This window comes from the organism of the source record quoted next, unplaced genomic scaffold (genome assembly GCF_019419815.1).
Source record: "Pyrus x bretschneideri cultivar Hongxiangsu unplaced genomic scaffold, Pyrus_bretschneideri_v1 Contig9, whole genome shotgun sequence".
Taxonomy (NCBI): Eukaryota; Viridiplantae; Streptophyta; class Magnoliopsida; order Rosales; family Rosaceae; genus Pyrus; species Pyrus x bretschneideri.
In genome coordinates, this window is record NW_025999831.1 from 7,850,866 (window position 1) to 7,874,097 (window position 23,232).

The 23,232-nt window shown below is 36.1% G+C and overlaps 3 protein-coding genes across 3 annotated transcripts; 1 reads left to right on the top strand and 2 right to left on the bottom strand.

The window, feature by feature from the left end:
* Positions 1-6,422: 6,422 nt before the first annotated feature.
* On the bottom strand, positions 6,423-6,883 carry LOC103931765 (60S ribosomal protein L30-like). Its single transcript, XM_009341295.3, has one exon. It carries the CDS (start codon positions 6,881-6,883, stop codon positions 6,551-6,553), a length of 333 nt encoding a protein of 110 aa, XP_009339570.1. The 3' UTR covers positions 6,423-6,550.
* Positions 6,884-7,667: 784 nt separating this feature from the next.
* On the top strand, positions 7,668-14,712 carry LOC103931764. The gene is made up of 8 exons (XM_009341292.3): positions 7,668-7,824; positions 8,824-9,054; positions 11,111-11,216; positions 12,202-12,384; positions 13,093-13,578; positions 13,685-13,768; positions 13,841-13,926; positions 14,325-14,712. The coding sequence occupies exons 2-7, from the start codon at positions 9,007-9,009 to the stop codon at positions 13,903-13,905; spliced, it is 972 nt and encodes a 323-aa protein (XP_009339567.1). The 5' UTR covers positions 7,668-7,824; positions 8,824-9,006; the 3' UTR covers positions 13,906-13,926; positions 14,325-14,712.
* Positions 14,713-15,264: 552 nt separating this feature from the next.
* On the bottom strand, positions 15,265-22,817 carry LOC103931779 (cystathionine beta-lyase, chloroplastic). The gene is given in 10 exon segments (XM_009341308.1): positions 15,265-15,423; positions 15,588-15,656; positions 15,658-15,706; positions 15,791-15,872; positions 15,965-16,061; positions 17,566-17,677; positions 17,753-17,840; positions 18,431-18,500; positions 22,605-22,675; positions 22,787-22,817. Coding segments are annotated over 10 exon segments (828 nt in total).
* Positions 22,818-23,232: the final 415 nt, after the last annotated feature.

Genomic DNA, 23,232 nt, shown 5'->3' on the forward strand with positions numbered 1-23,232 from the left:
TATTGGTAGCCACGTGCTGGCCATCACACGTGCCCATACGCCTTCTTCGCGATTTCCAGATTTTTGTAGGTTTTTCTCCAACTTTCAGAGCTTATTCCGAGCTTGATACTCAACCAAAATCAATGTTTCAAAAACCTAAATGAAGTTAGAAATGTAGGGAATAGATCTATACCCATTTGAGGTCGTGTCATGGTTGGAGTTGGTCGGAAAAAAGGTTTGAAATTGGCTCGACAACCCCGGTTCTGGGTTTCCAAAAATCTAGGGAAGTCTCCCCATTCATCATTTTTGTATCAACCTTCCCTCAAATCCAGTATAAAGGTTAAAAGCAGTACCAGATCATGTTTAAAAGGAGAATCTTAGGGATTTCAAGGTCTACCAACGTCGGGGATGGTGGAACTCATTAAAGAAAATGTTGGTGAGCCATCGTCTAGTTTGATGTTGTGCAATTTGTGCAGTAAGCAAATGATGTGAGATAGGAAGGAGAAAGACGAGAGACTGTGAGGTAAGAGAGCTCGCTAGTGGTGGTAAGTGAATTGTGTATGGTGCTCGACCTCTTTTGTATTACAAAGATGAGAATGAGAGAGATAAATAGAGTTTGAGTGAGAGAAGGGTAAGGTGAAATGAGAAAGAAGGATCTGAGAGCGTTAGAGAAAGAGTGAGAGATTGAGATAGTGAGGGAGATACGAGAATGAGGGGAATGAGTGATGTGGGCTCCACTTGGCAGATAGCTCAAAGTCACAAAAGACAATACAAAAAAAAAAATCCTTCGTAAACATGAATTTACCAAAACGCCCTTCATGCTCCGTAATTCGTAAAATCTTTATTGTAACTCCAAATTCAGTTTTGCTTGCGCCCACATGTTCGCATCGTAGAGTACTCCAAGAATATATGTGTGTGTCTTTGGGTCCAGCCCAAATAATAATTAACTAGGTACGAGACCTAATTAATAAAAGGAGATTATATTCACACACCCCAAATTACTTCTCTCATTCAATTTTAATTTTTTTAATAGTTTTTCTATCAAGTGTTAGTGGTGTGTAGAAAATATTAAAAAAATTAGAAAGGTGTGAGAGAAGTAATTTAGGGTGTGTGACTATGATCTCTCTTAATAAAATACTAACGTAAACGGGCCTCCTTACCCATTTGCTTAATGAACTCAGTGAATAAGTCGTCGATATTATGGTATCCAGCCTGCAATACTGACGACTCACTATTGTCTTGATAAACAAGTAATAAATTCCCAATAATACAAAATTACCATTCTGCCCATCATTGTGCAAGGTGATAAAAAGTGATAAGGATAAGGATTCAAACGTCCACGAATATAGTCCAACAAGAGCATTTTTGTAATTTTAAAGGTTAGAGAATAAAATAATATTAAATTCGGGACGTGACGCCACAACGTTCCCTGTCACATACTAATTGACGAAATTTTTTTGAATTTTGTAAAATATTTTTTATTTGTTTTAAACTCAAACGCAAATTATACATTAGTGGGTACGTATGGTTTTAAAAATCCAAATGACGATGTACCTATAGTCAAAGCGTAGAGGACGTGATCAAGCATTTGCATTTTTTTTTCTTCACTTTTTTCTCACTTGTAAATGAATTATTATGAATTTTTTTAATGTGTTTTTGATATTTTGTAGGAAAAATAAAAATATCACATGGCCTTATCAGGTGCTGCCACATGGGTTGTGTAAGAGTTTGGACTAACCAAAAGGCGCCACCTGTCTGGGTAGTGAGAAATTCTGGTACTACCTTCATTGAAGTGGAACTAGCATTTTTTGGATGATCACTCGTGGCAAGTTATGAAATAGTACCTTAAACCTTAATGATGGCCCATAAGTTGCCACGTGGTAGAGAATTAGATATTCAGAAAGAGATGTGACGATTGGGTATTAGTGGAGACAGAGATCGAGTGGTGGTGACTGATACGTTGTGAACTGGGGAAGGGCAGTAGACAAAGAGTTTTGTTGTAGTCGATGACAAGATGTGAGTAGTGAGAAGATTGTTGCCAGTGAAATTGGGTGGTCAGGAGGGGGTAGGGGAGAAGGAAAGAGGGAGGGAGAATGGAGACGAGGGAGGATGGGGATGCATGTGAAAAGGCTAGAAGTTAATATTTTTGGAATACTTAATTTTAATTATAGAATTAAAATGATTGATTAATTAAGTGATGTGATATGTAAATATCAGTTGTTACATAGTGTAACATCCAACATCGACCAACGGAGAAGAGGTGATGTGTCTTATATGTATATGCCCACCTCCATATAACACGAGGCCTTTTGGGAACTCATTGGCTTCGGATTCAATCGGAACTCCGAAGTTAAGCGAGTTCAGGCGAGAGCATTCCCAGGATGGGTAACCTACTGGGAAGTTCTTGTGCGAGTTCCCAGAAACAAAACTATGAGGGCGTGGCCGGGGCCCAAAGCGGACAATATCATGCTATGATGGAGTCGAAACTGGGATATGACAATTTGGTATCAGAGCCACTCTGATGTGTGGTGCCAGTGTGCCAACAAGGACGTTTGGCCCCTAAGAGGGGGGTGGATTGTAACATCCCACATCGACCAACGAAGAGGGGGTGATATGCCTTATATGTACATGGCCAGCTTCATATAGCACGAGGCATTTTGAGAACTCACTGGCTTGGCTTCAGATTCCATCGGAACTCTGAAGTTAAGCGAGTTCGGGCGAGAGCATTCCCAGGATGGGTGACCCACTAGGAAGTTCTCGTGTGAGTTCCTAGAAACAAAACCGTACGGGCATGACTAGGGCCCAAAGCGGACAATATCGTGCTACGACAGAGTTAAGATTAGGATGTGACACATAGCGTCTCTAAATGAGATGTCAAAATCCTAGGTGAAATGCCATATTTGAAATAAAAATTCTTTGTAATTGAAGTGTTATTTACTGATTGAATTTAAAGACTTTGTAATTAAGAGTCAAATTTAACATCAATGCCAACATTATTTTTAATTCATTTGAATGGTGGGTCCCTTATTTCAACCAATAAAAATTTTATTTCAACATTTTTTAATAGCTACAATAATTTAAAGCTTTATTTTAATAAGAAAATAACATTTGACAATTCGGTTGATGACACACCCTAACCCAGAATGTCCACTTGAACTTCGAATTGAGCTGCGCTAGCTGACCCCAGGAAGGTGACGAAACCATAAAGTGTAGTGATGTGGAAAAAATGTGAATAAATTTAAACCTAAAAGTGCCTAAATATAATAAGTGCGCATGTGAGTGGGATTGAACTCAATTCACATGTGATGCAGAGCATAAGTAAAGTACAATAGAGGTAGGATAAGAATTATACCATCGAGGTAATCACCTATATCAAGATTTGCCAAAAATCCTCGTCAACACGAAAGCTCATCTACCCAAACCTAGAGGGGTGAAAAATAAAGATGAGTGAGCCTAAAAATAAAGTCTTGTAAAAACCTTTTCAAAAACTTAATAACCACTCACCATAAAACAAGTATGGTTTTCAAACTATACATGCTATGTATAGTATGAAAATACTTAACGTAGCCTACAATATCTCACGAAATCAATATGTCACAATATTTCGTAAATAAACATCTAACGTCTGCTAATCATATATTCTCGCATGAACAAACATATTATATCAAGTGCTCATCGACATATGCTGACACACGAGTTCATGCAGAGGTATTCTGACATGAACAAAATTAGGTGTAATAATGATTTACGTTTTAGTATTACAATCACATGAAGACTGGCGTTATGCGCATCACATATGAGTCCTAATTGCCTTTCGCAATCTAAGACAGGATTGGCACCTACAATGGATCCAAAGTGAGCGTACAGTGCGATGTGAACATACATGTGAAGACTGGCCTTGGCCCGGGCTACTACTACCACCAGTGTAGCACACGATGAGCATATAACGTAAATATAAATATGCATTGTAAATCGATAATTCTATTCGTCACAATACTACTCATGGTTGTAAATATGACTAAGGCATTCCATAGGATTTATAATGATCTCATAATTCTCATCATTACGACATTTCCTATAATGTTAATTTAATTATGGCCACGTAGAAAATGCATCGTTAATATATGTATGGAAACTCAAATAATATATATACTATATAAAAGAAAAGACCCACTCATAGATACTTGTGAAGTTGTAGCCTTTCGAACGAAGAAAGCCAGAGTCTCCAATTGTAATTACACCTAAGCGTAATATTGGGATCCGTTGGTAAAACTCAACTAAAATGATGAAATTTGGGAGTGCAGATTTGGAATCAATGTGTTAAAATACGTTAAGAAGGGTCCTAGATAATTTTCGTAAAAAGTCAATCAAGCCGTCTCAGCGGTCAACTAAGTTAAAAATTTGGAATTTCACTAAATGGATGTCAAAAACGGACTTAGGGCGTCGAATTAGCCAAGCAGGGTTTTTGAAAAAAATCCAAAAAAGTCAACACAAGGAATATTTTGAGCCCATTTGAAAATGGGCCGAGCTGGAACAATGAGCCAAAGGTTTGGGCCGGGTTTAGGCTTAGGCCCTTTTTTTTTTTTTTTTTTTTTCTGGTTGACCCATTTGGGCTTACGGGTTGTACCCGCCAGACCCAACGAAGAAGAAGGCTAGATATCGTAGGATTTGGCTGGGAAACTTCCCGAACTCCGTTAGGGGTCTAAAACTCAACCATTTTTAATGATTCAAGAACCAAAATGAAATTATGGATGCCAGGATTAAGAATGTACCATCGTGGTCTCCTGCCATTGCTGGAGTTGGCCAAAAATGGCCTACAAAAATCTCGAGCTCCGTCGGAATCTGGGAAAACAACTTCCTCGAGTTATCTCAGTATTAATTCATTGTCAAAACACACAGAGAACTCAGAAATCATACTAAAAAGTCAATAAAAAGGGATTTTGAGCGTTCTCGATCCTTACTCAAGTCGGAATAACATCATGAACTAGTCGAACATCCCGTTTGATGTCAGAGCTCATCGATTCGAGGGTTTCCACGGTTTTGTCCTCAATTATAATTTCGGGGAGAGAGATAGAACGAGGTGGTGGGTTGGGTGTGGTGGCAATGCACCTGTAGTGGCAAGGCAAGGTGCTTTTTGGGTCTCGATGCCAGTGGTTGCTGAGGGAGAAAGTGTTTAGAGTGAGAGAGAGATAGGATAGACGTGAGAGGTGAGAGAGACAAAGTGAGGTGGCAGCAAGGGAGAGGTCCAATAGATCTGAAAGGGGACATGACAACAACAGAAGAGTGGGGTGTGGGTCCCACTTTGCTCACACTCCAATCCCATAAAAGATAAAACCAAAAAATATCTCTCGCAACATGAAATTACTGAAATGCCCATCACATTCGTGGCTTTGTAGAATTTTTGTCGTAATTATGAATTCGATTTCGGTTATGCCTACGTGTTTGTAACGTTGAGTACTACACAAATATGCTAAAATAGTAGCTTACACGTGTCACAAAATGACGGTCAATGAAAGTCAACAATCTCGTCTCTAGGGCATTTTTGTCAATTCACTCTTTTAAAAATTAATAAAATCATAAAATTAGGGACGGGTCATTATAGTTGAAGAAGTACAAAATTTGACATAAGAATTCAGATTGCCATATGAACCATCAATTGTAATTTGACTCTTATAAGTTGACATTTCCTTTGAAGATGTGTTTTAAAAAGATGGTTCAAATAATTAGTCTGCCTAGTATTACCTTAAATTAAAGGGAAATTTGGATTAGTAACAAATTTTGAATCCTTAAATTGAATGCTAGCCTAGTTTTCATAAATTTTATAATTCCAACTAAATTTATTATGCTCTCACAACAAAATAAAATGCATTTTGGAAGGGGAATTGTTATTGGCACTCAAAAAATCTCATTTTACACTTCAATTTTTCTATAATTAGTAGGAAAATTACACTTGTGAGGTGAGGAGTGTAGAATGAGATTTTTGGAGTGCTAATAATAGTTCTTTTTGGAAGAATTCAAATTCATTATTTCTTTCCTTCACCATTTGTTTTCTTGATTCTTTTTCTTTAATTTGCTCTTCGTTTTTCCTGGAATTTTTTTTTCTTGTATCAAACTATCCACTGATTTGGTTGGTCAATTAAACTACCCATGGATTGATTCTTGAGAAAACGAGTGAAAAATTAAATTCTTGAAAGTTTCATCAAATTCATTCAATAATAGCAGATTGGTGTGTTATAGAAATGAGATGACTTTACATATTCTTTCATCCCTTTTTTTTTTTTTTTTTTTTTTTTCTTTTGGGAGTTTTAAAGAAACATTTTCGGTATTGTTCACTTTTAACGTAAATGATATTTTTACTCTAAAAAATCACTCATGGTACTATTCACTTACAACACCTTTTTGTCATTTTGATTAAAACTCAAAATTTTCGAGCCCTTTTTGTTAGTTTTCAATTTTATTTTTTTGTTAAAAAAAAAAAAAATTGAGCATTTCTTTCAAAGAAAAGAAAAGACAAGTCTCTAAACAAAACACTAGACTCAACATAGAGGTATCATCATTCTACTTTCCTTCACTAACCACCAGGCAGCGTCTTGATAATATCCGAATCACCTGCATCAATGATGCTAAGACAAGACACCAACAAGTACTTTCCACATGTTGTCCTAAGCTCAACATTGTTTCCATTGTAGTGGTGAACGCCAACCTTAGCGAGCATAGCATAGTACTCGATTTTAGATTTCCGCAAAAGTGGGCAATTGTTGGAAATGATAGTTAGCTTCCCTTTGGAGTTGCAACGGGCATCGATGACGGTCTTGTAGCAAAGAGTGTACTTGCCACTCTTCGTGACGGGAGTGAGCCTAGTGTTGATGCTCTCATGGGTCTTCTTTGTCTTTGGGGCCACCATTTTCGATGATTGAAGGTTTTTTATTGCTTCCCTCTCTCCCTATGCCTGAAAAGAAGACGCAATGAAGAGAAGATAGAAATAATTAGTATTACTAAGCGCAACTAAGACTTTTTATCTTAGTTTTTTATTAGAATTATAAGAGTTTAAAAAATTTGGCTAAAATTCATTTTGTGATTAAATTTCCCTAAATTAAATATAATTTACTAAAAAAGAACAAGAGTCAAATACCAAGATGAAGGCTCAATTTCTCGTTTTTTTTAAAAATGGGCAGTGCTCCACAACAATACGGTAGAGTCCAAGCATTTGTTAAAAACATACTAGGCAGCTTTGGCTTGTCCTCATTTCTTCATAGACAACGATATGATGAACCGATAATTAACACTTGGTCAAAGCAGTCAAACACTAATCCTCGTTGGTAATCATTCTTTATGAAACCTTCTTTTCTCTTTCGATATGATAAGCCACTTAATATTGCGACCTAGTATTATTTTTCTTTATTGGTAAATGAATGGTCGTAGGTTCGATTCTCATCAAAAGCGATTTTAAATCATATTATTGCTAGCTAATTATGAAGTTAAACTCACTCATTTTTTAAGTAGATAATATCGTTTGTTTAAAAAATAAAAAAAAAATCATTCAACCTGATCTCCCACCGTAGGTCCCCCCACCACCCTCCGCTAGCGCCACGTGGCGCGAATCCCCCGCTTCGATCAGTCTATTTTATCCCCCAAAAAATAAATAATAATAATAATAAAAAAGACAAATTAACTAAAAAGCTTTGGGGACCGAGAGGAGGAGGAGTTCCCCATTAAAAGCTTCGTCACCTTACGCTTTCCAATTCTCTCTCTCTCTTCTCTCTCTCTCTGATCAGGCGCTTTATCCCTCGAAGCTTTTCTCCCAGTAAAAGCCCTGGAAATTTCCAAAAGCTCGATTGAATTCAGGTAAGATCAGCTGGAAACCAGTTTCTTGTTCCAAGAGATTCCCCTTTTTTGTGGTTTGATTTTTCGTACTTTGATTTCTGAATTGTGATTGCGTTGCATGTGTGTGATTGTGTATGTATCGGTCTGTATCTATCTGTCTCTGTAATTGGGGCGATTTGTCTAGGGTTTTGCTTTGGTAATTTCATGTGATCATGGAACAAAATTTCATTTTCTGATTGTGATCGATTCGGTGATGTAAATTGATCAAACCATAACCTAATGCTGTGTTTGGTTGAAGAGAAAACCGCTCTGAGTTTCTCTGTGGTTTCGAGTAGCGGGAATTTTTTGAGAATTTAAAACTCGAATTGGTTTTGGTTTACTCCCATGCCATATTTTGAATCCTCTTTTGGTAAATGCTTTTTGTTTCTCTGATTGGACCCAAATTTCAATTTTCATCCCATATAGATTATTCTGTACAAGCATTTGAGGAATATGTGATTTTTCGCGGCATTCTTGTGAACGGAGCAATCAAAACAATCCTAGTATTGAATAATATTTTATTTGGTGTCGCGGTGCTAAGCATTTATTCATGTTTGATGTGTGTAAAAAAACAAAAAAACTAGTTAGTACAGCGGGATGTTTCAGTCGGTGTCTTCTTTTGGTTCTTTGATTTTGTTGATTTTTGGGAAGGCTGGAGAAATAGATACTACTTAAATATTCCAATTCAGTATGATTCTGACATGTTAAATTGGGTTGGAATTCAGTGTAATCTTCAGCAAGTACCATTTTGAAACGGATAATTCAAGATTTTTTTTGTTTTGAAGTGTCAACGAAGGTGTAGCTTGCCATTTTAGTTATTTGTTAAATGTCTCTCTCTCTCTCTTTGAAGTACATATTATAAGGTATTTGATACCATACGAATGCCTGGGCCCTTTTACTTAATTGCTATTATTGTTAAAGCTTATAGTTTTGAACCAATAAGCTTGAAGAGCTAGTTCAAGTCCTTTCTTTTGTCATCAGGTTGGTGCATCACATTTATATGTATACGATATATCTAAATCTGAAGTGAAGAATCCATCAGTCTCGAAGTTCACTGGTCATTTGTGGCATTTGTTTTACTAACAAGAAAGATTCGTTTATAAGTTTAAAAATCAATCAGCGTAGCTTTCTTACACAAGAATCTTCCAACTGGAACCTTGCAATATGTCGAGTGGATCCGTTAGACGGGTCTCACGTGAAGATATACAACTGGTAAGTTGTTCAACTAGATTTTTGTTGATGACCTATATCATTGATTATCCACTTATGCTTGTTTTTCTTTGTTTAAAAATACAAAAAGAAAAAAATATAAACCATTTAAACTAGGCTATAGCAGTGGAACTTTGACCGTGAGATTTTTTCTGATGTAAAGTTGCAAAATGAAATAGGAAGATAACAACACAGTGCTTTGTTATAATACATCTTTTATTTTCTATTCCTTGTTCTTCCCCTAAGTGCCCAAGCATAATTTATCTTAGTTCTTCTGTGAAATGATTTATTGGGAAGTGAAATGTACGTAGTTGACATATTTTTTCAATTCTATTTGCAAAAAGTGCAAAGTAACCAAGTGAATTTTCATGACCTTTATAGTAGCTTTATATTGTTTCTATTGGTGTTTGGCAGAACTGAGCAGCAGGGTTGAGAGTAGTTTAGTGGAAGCGATAAACACATAAAACTGAAATTAAATGAATATTATAGAAAACTGGAATCTCTCCAGGGGCATCACACTCGTTCTTGGCTTCTCACCAAGACTTTTGGCATCTCACTAAAGTAATCCCATCGTAATCCCGTTGCAGGATTAGATCCAATCTCTGGAAAACAAAACTTTTCTATATATCAACTCTTCATCATTCTAAAGGTCGGGAATTAGAAGGATATTTGTAATGACTTAAACATAATGAACACAGCAAAGTAGGCCTATTATAGGAAATAAATCCTAATCCAAAATAGAATACAAAACTAGGTCAACTCTAAAGTTTGACAATTTCTAGGATTTCAAAATACATTCAGTATCAAACCTTTCTTATAATAGCTCTATATTGTTTTCAATTCTTTTATTAAAAAGTAGGCATGACCTGCTAAATCAAGTTTTATCAATTTCTAGGATTTTGAAATACGTTCAGCACTGTTCTAAAAATCCCAGCCTAGTGCCGCCTAGGCCCCTCCTAGGCACTAGGCGGCTGGCCACCAACTTGATTAATGCCTAGGTGTTTGAAAATTAAGAAATGGCGCTTAGACCTGCTGAGGTAGCCACCTAGACGACCTAGCCCGCCCAGACCCGCCTTGCCTAGGTCGCAACTCACTTAGACAGAAAATAGATGACTTTCATTTTGCATTTTATTTTTTTCCAATAAATTGTAGAAGACTTGTTGCATACTTAAATGAACACACATTATATTCTTATTTCACATGTTTTCATTATGTTCCAATACTTCATAATCTATATGCATTCTATTTTGTAGTTTATGATGAAATTATATATATTTTAAGTCTAAGCAAACACTTATTTACATGAAATATGATAAATTTACTTAAATCCGCCAAGTCCACCTAGGCCCCGCCTAATCACCTAGGCGCTAGGCCCCAGCCCGTCATCCGACTAACGCTTAGCGTCTTTTAGAACCCTGGATATTCGAGAGTTAGATATAAGATTAATTATGAATGTTCTACCGTCAAAGCTAAGTGATGTTTAGTGCATTTAGATAAAAAAAAATTTGGTTAAATGAACTAGATAAAATCCACTTTTATCTACAATATCATATTTGACATGTATTCCCCACTTCTAACTAGCTCATCAAATCTGATATGGGACTACAAACTAGATGCTTTAAAATGCAAATCTTAGCATACTGCTAAGTGTGCAAAGTTTATATGCTTACGAAATTGAACAAGCCAAGTACTGCTTCTGTCATCTAATACATAAAATAATAACACAAGCCCAAGATAAGATTAAGATTAATTAGAGCACCAAACTAACCAGAAAAAGTTAAACTATTACAGGAATAAATGTGATGAAAAGATAAAATTATAATCTCAAGCAAAATTTTCATTATAAATTCATCCACTACTTTAGTGAATTAAAACAATAATGAAAGAATGGATCACTAATTAAGTTGACTAATGAGTTGGAGTCAAGGGAGGATAAAGCAACTAATGGCTACACGGTTGGTTTTTTCACTCAACTATATGTAGAAATTTCTATAATTTCTTTCTTTTTATTGTATCCCTTCATTCAAGTTTAACATGCAAAATGCTTGTTTATTTTCAGGTGCAAAACCTTATCGAGCGATGTCTCCAGCTTTACATGAACCAGAAGGAAGTGGTAGATACCTTACTGGATCAGGCAAAAATAGAGCCTGGTTTCACAGAACTTGGTAAGATGATATCCCGTACTATTCTATAGGCTTTCTTTCTTATTTTAGTTGTTTGTTATCCTCTTTATGTTTTCCTTTAATCTGAAATCCTTTTTCTTTGTCTCTTTCTGTTTGTTTCTCCCCTCGCTCACCAAACTGTTTATTTCATTCAGCAAACTGAACATTACACAAAGAATTGGTTTGCTCCTTTTTATGGCCCCTTAGGCATACCTTATTGTGCATGCCAGAATAGTTGTTCACTTGGGTATTTTTTCAGCAGTTTACTTTTGTACAGTGCTTGTATTCTTCTTGATGGGGCCATCAACTTCTATTGCCTTCTGCTATCATGGCCTCCATAAGCTACTAAGGCCACCATGCACCGTTATTGTCCCCACTTAACCACCTAGGCCCAACTCCATAGGTGGTATCAAGCCCAATGGACCTCAAATGTGGGGTTTTATCTCAAAAAGGCCTCGGTGCAATTAGATGTGGAACACCTATAATTAAACTTTAGATTATTGTTGTACTTCTCCGATGTCGGATTCCCTTCACATCCATCTTGGCTTGTATTGAGCCAACCTTTTACACCAACACCTACTGTTCTGAATTGGAAGTTATATCTTCTTGCTTACGGTGTTTCATTTTATTAGCCAGTCTGGTGGACTTTGATTTTGGGGTCGTGTATTAGCCATCATAGCTGCTGTAACTTGTAGATTTATTCTTTTTCTTCAGTGGTCAATGGTGATGAGAAACCTAACTTATAAGCCTTCAAATCTGAATTTGTTCTGCAGCAATTTAGAAATGATTAATTTCCTATGTAGGAAACTTTGTATCCTGAACTGTCCCATGTAATGAAATTTTTAGTTATATTGCAATGACTATGAAATGTTAAATCTCCAACATTAACTTATAAAAATATCTGCTCTGTCAATAATTAGGGAAATTTAGGGTCATGTTCTGTGTGTTTTTATGCTTATCTTGTCATTAATTCTGGCTGCACTTCCAGTTTGGCAGAAACTTGAGGAAGAGAATCGGGAATTCTTCAGGGCTTATTATTTAAGACTGATGGTGAAGCACCAAATAATAGAATATAACAACTTGCTTAAGCAACAGGTGGAGTTGATGAGTCAGTTACACTCAAGTAAAGTTGCTTCAATATCTAGTTCCAATGGATCTCAAATTTCATCAAGTAAGTTCTTCTCACTTTGATGGAAATTTTATGATGCTTAAGCTTTGGGCTTCTTTTGTATCCGTCCAAATGAAGCTTTATAGATTCATGTGGATTTTGATCTGTAAACGTATGTCATTTTGGTTATTTCACAATTCACGTTAATGGTATGCCACTGAAAATAAGCGATGTAATAGATGGGAAAAGAAGAAAGTGGTTAGGGGCTGATCAGTGTGATTTACTCTCTTTGAAATTATTTTTTGGATACTCTCTCCACCCCAACACCCCCCAACCCCCGCTGCCGCCTTCTCTTTGTCAGTCTGTCTTTTTTACCAGAAACAACTTTTCGATTAAGTTTTCATTTTGCATGGAGGAATAATAGTTGGCATTTAGAAATATATCACATCAAGATTACAGATTTTTCTTTTAAAATTACAGATTCACAGGACTAAGAGATCTGAACCCGTAACCTGATTTCGTGTCTCTGAAATTGTAGGGCCTCAGTATAAATAAATCAGCCATTTAAAAATACTTCTCTTGGTGTTACTTAACTTGTCAACAGTGATGCACACAAACTAAATACCAAGACATAACGACTGCTATTTGTCTCCTTAAATTCATCTGATCACATTTCATTTCAATTCTTATCCTTGCTTTTATATGTCATCCATGCTCTAACTGCGGGTATAACAGTAATAATTTGAAAAAAAAACCATGACAATGTCACAGTGCACCAAAACTCGACTTGCTACGCACCAGAGCAGGTAGGACCAGCGCTGAAGACAGAAAATATACACCACCAAGTTGCTTCCTGCCTACCTAATGCATTTACTAATGGTGGGTCGACATTGCACACTAGTATGCACAATGCTGTTAAAATGTCTGCTCATACCAATAGGATTGATGTCCAACCAAACATGCTTCCGAACCAGAGCTCCAACATAGGTCTGATGCAAGGAATGAATGGGGGAATTGTCAAATCAGAAGTTGGATATTCAGGCAGTTCATACATGTTTAGTGCTGATGGAAACATCCTGGAAACGCGGCCCGCTATTGGAGATGCTTCTGTTGCAGCATTCAATAGCGTAGAGTCGAACTCACAACCCCTAAATGAATCACTGCTTGATGCAGACTGTTCGTCATTTGGTTTTTTAGGTCAGATTCCTCGAAATTTCAGCCTGTCGGATCTGACAGCTGACTTTTCTCAGAGTTCAGGTGCTCTCTATCTCTCTGTCTCTAGAAATTGCTATCTAAACACTAAACATGAGGAGTCATTACACTCATGTTTATTATTTAATAATCCCTGTTCTAAATGTTTTAGACATACTGGAGAGCTATCCTAGATCACCCTTCTTGGCTACAGATAATGACAACTTTCTGGATTCTCGTGATAGAGAACATCAAGGTGAGGACTTGACGTATCTTTTCCTCATTACACTGCAAGGGGCTTTCTGATTTTGATCCGTCACTCTTACAGGAGACAATAACAGATTGGACACCATTTCAGAAGGTGTAAGTTATGAAGATTTTGGCAGTGAATAGTTATAACATTAAAATCCAAAAGTAAGTTACCCATTATATACCTTTTCTGTTATCCAATGTTTAACATAGCTTTGCTTCCTCCTACACATTTTACCTCTTATGTCAAATTGTTTGATGTTTCTCCATACATAGAAATTGAGTTTAACATTTATAAGATCTAATTATTGGATCTTCATTCTGTGGATACATTTGAAGTCCTTAGTTTCTCTGTCAGAGGCCACGATAACTTACTATATCAGTAGCTTCACCTTTGTACTGACGTGATTTAGAGTAAATGAATCTTATGACTTGTTCCGTAGCTGCTTTCTCGGAAAATCACATTTGAAGAAATGCAAATTTTGTTAGGGCAAGAGTTTTAGCCCAAATAATGCTGTTAAATTTACTAAAGGCACTGACTTTCGTCTTTGTGTTGTGTACAGGGAAATTTTCAAACCTAGGACAGAAGGGTTTGTACATACACCATTTAAGATTTTGGCTGGTGTGTAAAATTCACTGATGGTAGTGAGAATGACAGTTAGAGTGGTTCCGTACAACAAGTGGACAGCAACGCTGGACACCGCTGTGGAAGCCTTTTTTTTGTTATCTTGGATATTCTGCTAGCTGCAGGTTTTATTTTCAGTTGGTTTTGGAGGTATATTTATCGTAGAAATGTATGTCGTTTGTTCTAATGACAATGACGGTCGTGATGTGATGTTACAAAAAAGGAGGAAAAGGAAAACCAATGCTTCAGTTAGAATTGTTGACAGTTGTTAAAGAAATTTGGCTGTTTTGGTTGGTTGATCTAATGAAGAAATGTAGTTTTGTTTATCTTTTCTTGGTCTGGAAGAAATGTACGGATTTTTTTGTCAGACGGAAGAAATGTAGTCGAATATCAGATTTACCGAGACAAAAATCAGTGCGTAGGAGATTATTATTTGTACAAGTCTCACACACAATTTTCTTAAGTGGGCATATGATTACCAGATTTGTTGTGTTTAGAACGTGTCTTCTTTAAAAGAACGGATGTGTCAACGATCCATGTTTGCATTAATAACCATTTGGTTTTTAGTTTTCGTTTTTAGTTTTTAAAAAAATGAAAATAGAAAACCTGTTCAATGCTAGGTTTTGAAGTACTTATAGTTTTTGGTTTTTGAAAATAAAAACTACAACTAATTAGCAAACAAGATTTTTGTTTTCAATTTATATAAAAAATAAAAATAAAAAGAGGCATGCAGAGATTGAATGGTTCAACAACTGTTCCAGTTATGCCACTTCTAAAACTGTGTCTGAGATTCATATAAATAATCACGGCAGGCGGATATCATTATGCCAGTCATAACCCTTGGGCAACTAGAGAGGGCCGGTTTTAAGTGCATGGTCCTAGTCAGCAGTCAGACCATTTGCGTCCTCGATCCCCACAGAAATACGAATAAGGTCCTCTGATAGACCTCTGGCCTCACGCACTGCGGATGGTATGCTTGCATGAGACGTGAAGCAGGGCAGGCTTATAAGGGACTTCACACTCCCTGCAGACGCAGTCTACTCATAAAACACAGGCCACGGTAATCAATCTCTACAACTCACAAAACAGGAAAAGCCGATAGTTGAGAGCATATGCAGTGTCTAGAATGATCTAATGTTTTAAAATATATGATAGATTGATATCTGAAACGACAAAGTTACAAGCGCAGTTGAAACCACACCTGTTGCTTCTCAACATGCAATGCCATTGTCTTCATTCCTCGTAAACAGATCCAACAGTCAAATGGAGCTTAACCCAGAGCCTTCTGCACTTCGTAGGAAATATAACTGTTTCGCCAAGCTGTTAATAGTGGAAACAATTAGGAAGTCAGGTCTGGATATAAGACATACAACCAATGGTAAAGATAAGAGTAAGAAGCTTAACCTATAGCCTTTAACAGCTAAAACACCTGCCATGGCATCACTGTGTCCAGCAATAAACTTTGTGGCCGAGTGCATAACAATGTATGAAAGAATGATGGACGAACAAAAAATAATAACAATTCAAAAGGATTTGTAATTTGCAAAAGCTTGGAAGTCAGCAGGTTATTTTCTTTACTTGCTCCTAGATCCAGTGGCTGTGACAATACGGGAGACATTATACTGTTATCCACTAACACAATAGCACCATGTGCAGGAGCCATCTCTGCTATTTTCTGTCAAGGACATGAAATAAATTTGTCTTTAGAAAATAGCACCCTGGTGTACTCATCATAATTTTGTTAACTACAGAAACTAAATAAGATACAGAACTCAAAGATATTACCGGAAAAGATCAACAAACTTGATGATATCGAAGGAATGACAAAAATCACTTAACCGAAAGAAGTGAGCAACACTGTTATCTATTGCTTCCAAGATTCTAAAAGATATTAGGCGTTAGTCGGACGATAGACCAGGGCCTAGTGCCTAGTGTCTACTTTTACTTAAAAAATACATAATTGTATTGGGATATAAATCTAAATAGAATGACATATAAATTATATAGTATTAGGACACTGAAAACATGAGGAACAAACATATAATGAGTGTCCATCCAAGTATTTAACAAGTCTCCTATAATTTATTGAAAAAATAAAATGCAAAATGAAAGTTATCTATATTCTGTCTAAATGAGAGTCGCGGCCTAGGTGGGTCTAGGGGACCTAGGCGTCCTTTCTTAATTTTCAAAAGCCTAGGGATTAACTGGGGCGGTGGCCAGCTGCCTAGCGCCTAGGTGGGGCCTGAGCGGGGAGTTTTAGAACAGTGCTTGCTTCATCTATCAACAATATAACCCAGCATCAATGCAAAAGTAGTGTAAAGAGTCGGAACTAATTATTTATTGAACTTTGCATTTGGGTGGTCATGGCAACCCATGTGCCTTTCAAACTTTCTATTTAACCCACAGATTACTTTCCTTTAGTAGATAATTAAAACCATAATGTTACATAACCCTGCTGCTGTACCATAGAATCCCTGAATTACTCTAACATACTTGCCACTAGAAACATCTATACCTACAAATCAAAATTTTATGCAATATGCTACCCACTCAAGTTATATTATGCCTTTGTTGTTCACAGTATATTTCAATAGCTTTTCTAACTACTAAATGGCTAGCTTACATATCTCCTAACCATTTACAACTAATTTGGGTACTCTTATCTATAGATTGTAGAACATGGAACCTGGGTTGAAGTATACAAAGAAAGTTACAATTTGGTCTACTACGTCACTGGTGGGATCAATGAGCAACATAGCACAAAAAGTAAAAGAGTCAGGTACAAAAAGGAAAAATTAGAAGCCACCATACTGCATATTTGGCCATGAACTTTGATCTACAGAAAAGCAAGCACATAAACTATTGGAATGGAAAAACAGTATGAAGCTCTAAGTACTTTGATTAAATAGTACAGAAATTTGAAACACAATAAGAACAATAATTTTCATAAGGCAAAGACAACCGCACATCAACTTCTAAGGCAAAGACAAGTGCATATTGAACTTCTATATCAACTTCTAGTCAAATGACAAATATTTTATTGCTTCGCAAGATATTTTACATTACAACCTCAAAGGGTACTTCCGAGACCATCTTTAGCGAATGGAAATTCATTCCCAAATCATACCAGCAATCAAGCACTTATGAGCTTGTCTAATGCTAGTATATAAATATCTTACACGAATATCAGAAATGATTTGTCGAGGATTGGTAGGACTCTCCAGCCACACAAGCTTCGTCGAGGGGCCAATAGCAGATGAAACCTCATCTAAATTACTTGTGTTCACTCATCTGTGTGATAAAGCATTATAATTCAGAGTTCACTCAAACTGAATGAACATAAGAACAGAAAAAAATCATACTAACTTCACCACAACTCCAGTCTTTGGGATTATTTGTGATAGTAACGAATCGGAACCTCCATAAATGTCATCTCCAGCAACAATCTCCTCACCTAAAATGGCATCATTTCCAATTGACAATATTCAGATAGCTTCCAAGAAGTAAAATTTATTTGAGTACTCGTGTACAAAACTAACTTGCTCCGAGAAAGGACTTACAACAAACTGTAGTCCAGATCATGTGATGAATATAGGCAGATTGCAAGTTAAATTAGGACTCTCAATCCGGCCTAGCTAGCTCAAAGCTCAATACATCGCCCAAAACTTTGGGAGCTGCGCTTTATGAGTTCCATGTTCAGGGTGATTTTGGGCCGTATAAGGACTAGCCCTATTATGGGGCCCATCTGCTGATTTTATTTCAATCATCCGAACTGTCTGTATTCAGGTTTTTCCTTTGATTTTTTTCTTATATATATTTTATTTGTGTTTTCATATTTTCACTTAACATTTCAAAAGGCCTCAAAGCATCCCTTACATATTTAATTAGTTATCATGTTCCACTCACTAATCCGTGTTGTATCTGATGCATGTTGGGGCGTATTACGGGAGCAAGTGTTTAGCATCTTAACCGAGACTCTTACTCGAATCTAGTAACTAAACTAATCTGTACGGCATTATATGGTACTATAGTTGAAAATAACACCTGTTCCTACATGATGAGCAACAGCAGCCATTCCACTGGTGAAACAAAATGCTCAATCTGAGCTTCTCCACTATAATTTGTTTCGATTTAGTTATTAAGATTTTAGAAGCAATTCGATCTCTGTGAGACGATATCCGTGCTTATATGCTATACAATCATCCGATTCGTATACTTGTGACCACTAAAATTCAAGACTTAATGAGTTTAATTTTTGTTATCTAATTTTCGCAACAAATTGATAGAAGGATAAATGATGCTGCTAATTTCATAAAAGAAGACGAAGTATATACAATTACTCCAAGTATAACAAATGCATAATTAGTTCCACAATTGCCAGTTCAACCTTAGGAACCAGAAACAAATACAACTAAGAAAGACACTAAATGAGTCCCAGTTCAGCTCAAGGAGTCGGTGATCAAGACAATGAGGCATCAAACATTCTATGAATGGATTGTTGAGCCACTTCTGGTTGAAAAAAAATAGGAAAGTGAGAATTCTGAAGAAGAACTAAGACAAGAAGTGATGACTCAAAGCCAAACTAATACTGCAGAGTATTAGAAAATGAGGACAAAACTTTGTCTTCAAATGTTGAATAATGCAATCAACAGTTACCACTTCCAGAACACTTGTATTTCCAAGAGTGGACTTCATATTCAAATGAACCTTGTAATCGTAAGAAAGTAGGAAAATTGTTCAAGATAATGATACTTTGAAAATGGAAAAGTAAGACTTGAAAAAGCAGAAGCAGTTGGAAAAAGAGAATAAGCAATTGAAAAAACGAGAAGAACGAATTGAAGGAAAAGATTAATCAATTGGAACAGCAGAAGAATCATTTGGAAGAGAAGAATAATGAATTGTAAGAACATAATAAGGGATTGTAGAAGGAGAAGATGAACTGGAATGGAATCAGGAAAAGTTCTATAAGATGTGCGGAACCAATGCAATCTACAAAGAAAAAATTGATAAATTGAAAGAGAGACTAGAAGTCCTTAGACAATCTCCAGTGGAGTCTCTAAATAGGGACAATCATCATATAAAGTGATTATAAAACAACTATTAAGACAAAATGATTCTCCAATGAGTCGGAATGTGAGTCCTTAAAGTATAGGGACTCACCAGATACTTGGTATATGTACCCATACATAGGGATTGTATAGGGGCTAAAATGGTGAACCCATTGTACAATTTCATTGGAAAGGTGACCACCAAACCGAGTGCTATGCAACATGATTCCTACTTGCTGCTGACATGCGGCTAGAATTATGGTCGCCTACAGCAGCTGACGCCAGCTGTAGGCGTGGATCCCAGTCATATGGGTTGTCTTTTTATTTTTTATTTTTTATTTTTTTTTTTTTTAACCGTTTAAAATGGAGAGTTCAGATTGATTCTTTAAAAAAAAAAATTACCGTTAAATGATCAACTACTCCATTTAAATAATTGTTACTACTCTCTCTCATCTATTTCAAACACCATCTTTTCCATGTTCAAAGATCAACAAGTTGTGACTAAATTTTTTTTACTGTTGAAAGATCAACGGCTAGTTTTGATTAGTGTTTTTACTATTGAAAGATCACTCCAATTAAATAGCCGTCACTCTCATATTGTTCTCTCACCCCTAAAAATAACAAATCATTTAATCAAAACTTACCACAACTTCATCTTTTATGTTCAATTCACTCATTCTATATAATTTATTTTGCTTAGTTTGTTGATTTATTTTATTCATCAATGGCGGGTTCAAGTGAGGCTCAAATTTGCTTTATGTCGTGCTTTTATAGCCATTAGTGAAGATCCTATTATTGGGAATGACCAAGCCTTGATAAATTTTTGGGAACGCGTTTTCAAGGTATTCAATGAGATCATGGTCGGCAAAGGAGGAAAACGAAGTGGTAAAAGTCTTAAATCTTGATGGTATAATACAATCAATCCAAAGTGTACCAAATTCAACGAGTATGTCACGAATATACATCAAAGACCTAGAAGTGGGATAAGTGATTTCGATAAGGTGATATTTTTATTAAATTATATTTTTAATAGTTACTTGCACAAATTACTTGTTTCATTTTTTGTGAACTAACTTAAACTTTTTTTTTTTAAATCATGCATAGATAAATGATGAAAAAAAAAGTATCGTGAGAAGGTAAGCCATCATTTTCGCATGGATTATTGTTGGGAGATTACAGAAACTTTAGCAAAGTGGCCGAACAAAATGGTTCCCAATTCTCCCCATCTCAAGCGTTTCCATATATTGTCGGGGATGACGATGAATTAGAGACTGTTCTCAAAATCCAAAACCTCACAAAAAGGCTAAAGAACAAAAAAGAAAATCAAATGAGCTAGATGAGGGTAGCGAAGTAGCTAAATAAATGAGAGAATTCAGAAAATGTTTTGAGAAAAAGGTTGACTTAAAGACGATGTTGGCTGATACTTCTCATATGAGTCTAGATTCAAAGGTGTGGATTGCATACCCAAAAACAGAAATAAAAGAAAAATAGGCAGCTCGTGCTATAAACTTGATGATGACTACCACCCTGCACCACCACCATCTTAAATTATGTAATGATGTATTTCTTTTAAGCTAAGTATGAATTTAATGTTTTATTAGTTAGGTATTAAATCAATGTATTTCTTTTAAATAATAGTACACTAATGTCATCTTATCTTCCATTTTCCTTATATTTATATATGATTTTCAAATTCCAATAAAAGAAAAGGATATGATTCTGATTAACCCACATTCTTATCTTCCAATATGTTAATCAAATTGAGAAACCAAAAAACAAAGCAAGAAACCAAACGCTTTACTATTTGAACGTCCACAACTGTCCATTTTTCTAAATAAAAATAAAAAATAAAATCATGCATAGGTAAATTACTTGTTTCATTTCTCACGCATCGTTATCCTCCCTCCTTTTCTCGGGAAACAAACAAACAACCAAACTCAATTCAGATGCATTTACTAATTATTTTATTCATTTTAAATTACAAACACACCAACTATTTACTTAATCAACAAGATTTAACTAATAACATTACAATGATATTTCTAGTAACTTATTGAAAGCATAAAAAATTGATTTGCAAATTATTTAATTCTCCACTCCTCATCCGTTCTACAAGTGTTCAACTAGATCATTTAAAAGAGCAATGTGGCAAACTGGATATGTGATAGCGTTGTGACGATGCAAATATTCATAAATAGTTGAATGATCTTGTTCAATTTCAATTAGGGCACCATTCACGATATATTCATCATCAAGGCCATCTTCGTCACGCTCTTCCTCCACAATATTACTATGAGGAATAATACAAGCTTGCATAATTTCAAATATCATATTCAAATGTCATTTTCACCCAGGGCCCTTAACAATTGCAAAACGAGTCTGAATGATGTCGAATGCTCGCTCAACATCCTTTCAGAAAAACCTTTTTTTAGTAAATTTTTTCATTTTTTGTCAAAAATAACATATATGAATGCCACAATAAGCGGCAAGGCATGAAAATAAGTGTATTCTTCTTTTGCTCTTTTAGTGAATGAATGAGCCCTAGGCGTATGAACGATAATAAATTAGTCTCTTGTTTCATGGAAACATATTTTTTCTTTTCCTCAGTAGGTTGTGATTGATTGGATGATGGTGGTCCACTTCAGATAAATACCATCTGGAAGATAGTATTCTTGACTATATTCTTTTCCATTAACATAAAATAGAAGTATCCTTGACTATATTCTTTTCCGTTAACATAAAATAGAACCCTTGGAGCACGTCCCTCTAGTATATCATTAAATAAAGATGAAGAGTAAAGTACGTTGAGATCATTATGTAAACTTGACATTCCAAAGTTAGCATGCCATATCCAAGTATCGAATGATGCCATAACTTCGAGAATGATTGTTGCGCAACCATGGTGGCCGCCAGTGTATGCACCGTGGTGGGCCACAAGACAAATTTTCCACTCCCAATACATGCAATCTAAGCTTCTAAGCATGTCAGGAAACCTCGTCATTGTCCTTTCCCCAATAGCCTGTAAAGGGCAGCAGGCGTTAGTGTGCGGAGGTATTTAGGCCCGTTCCAATGCCTCTGGACCTGTGCTTTCTGCGATATTTAAATATTCGTAGTTTAGATCGGCGGGCGTCCCGTCCCCAAAGCTGGTGGAGAGCAGCTGTGGACTTTACTTGTGGTGAGAACCCAAGTTTCCCCACTGCATCAGGTTTTTGATCAAAGAAATTGTCGAACTGAATGGCTCCTTCAAGGGTCATATTAAACAGTGATGGCCTCATGCGAAATCGTCTTCAAAAATGAACAGGTGGATACATAGGAGGGTTATCGAAATAATGACGTATAAGAAGTTCATTACCAGCTTCTTCGGCTTGATGATGTACCTCCATGTTTAGCATTTGTCACTGTCTTCCTCTAAAATCTTTGTCATTCCTCGTGCATAGCCGTCATCATCACCATAGCTTGGTTGTCATCGTTGGAGGATGAGCTATCATACCCTTGTTGTGCCATTGTAGTTTGGTGATTGGGAAGAGTAATTTGAGTGTTTAAAACATGTATGTAGAAAATGGCATAAATGTGAAAGAGAGAGACCTCACTTGTATTGTGAGAGGATAAAAAAATAGATAACAATCCAACATATGAGATTGAGATAAGAAAATCTAATCCAATGATTCCAAAGAGTTGAAATCTTATCTAGATCAGAAATAATTGATCATGACACAAGCATGACATAATCTAATAACGAAGCCATGGCATAGGCATGACGTAATCCAATAATGAAGACATTCTAATTATTTTTTTTAA

Excerpts from the sequence above, each read along its gene's own strand:
- LOC103931765 (XM_009341295.3), bottom strand. The coding sequence starts at position 6,883 with ATGGTGGCCCCAAAGACAAAGAAGACCCATGAGAGCATCAACACTAGG.
- LOC103931764 (XM_009341292.3), top strand. The coding sequence starts at position 9,007 with ATGTCGAGTGGATCCGTTAGACGGGTCTCACGTGAAGATATACAACTG. Across the intron at positions 11,217-12,201 it reads GCCTGGTTTCACAGAACTTG|TTTGGCAGAAACTTGAGGAA; the intron begins GTAAGATGATAT and ends CTGCACTTCCAG. Across the intron at positions 13,579-13,684 it reads TGACTTTTCTCAGAGTTCAG|ACATACTGGAGAGCTATCCT; the intron begins GTGCTCTCTATC and ends TAAATGTTTTAG.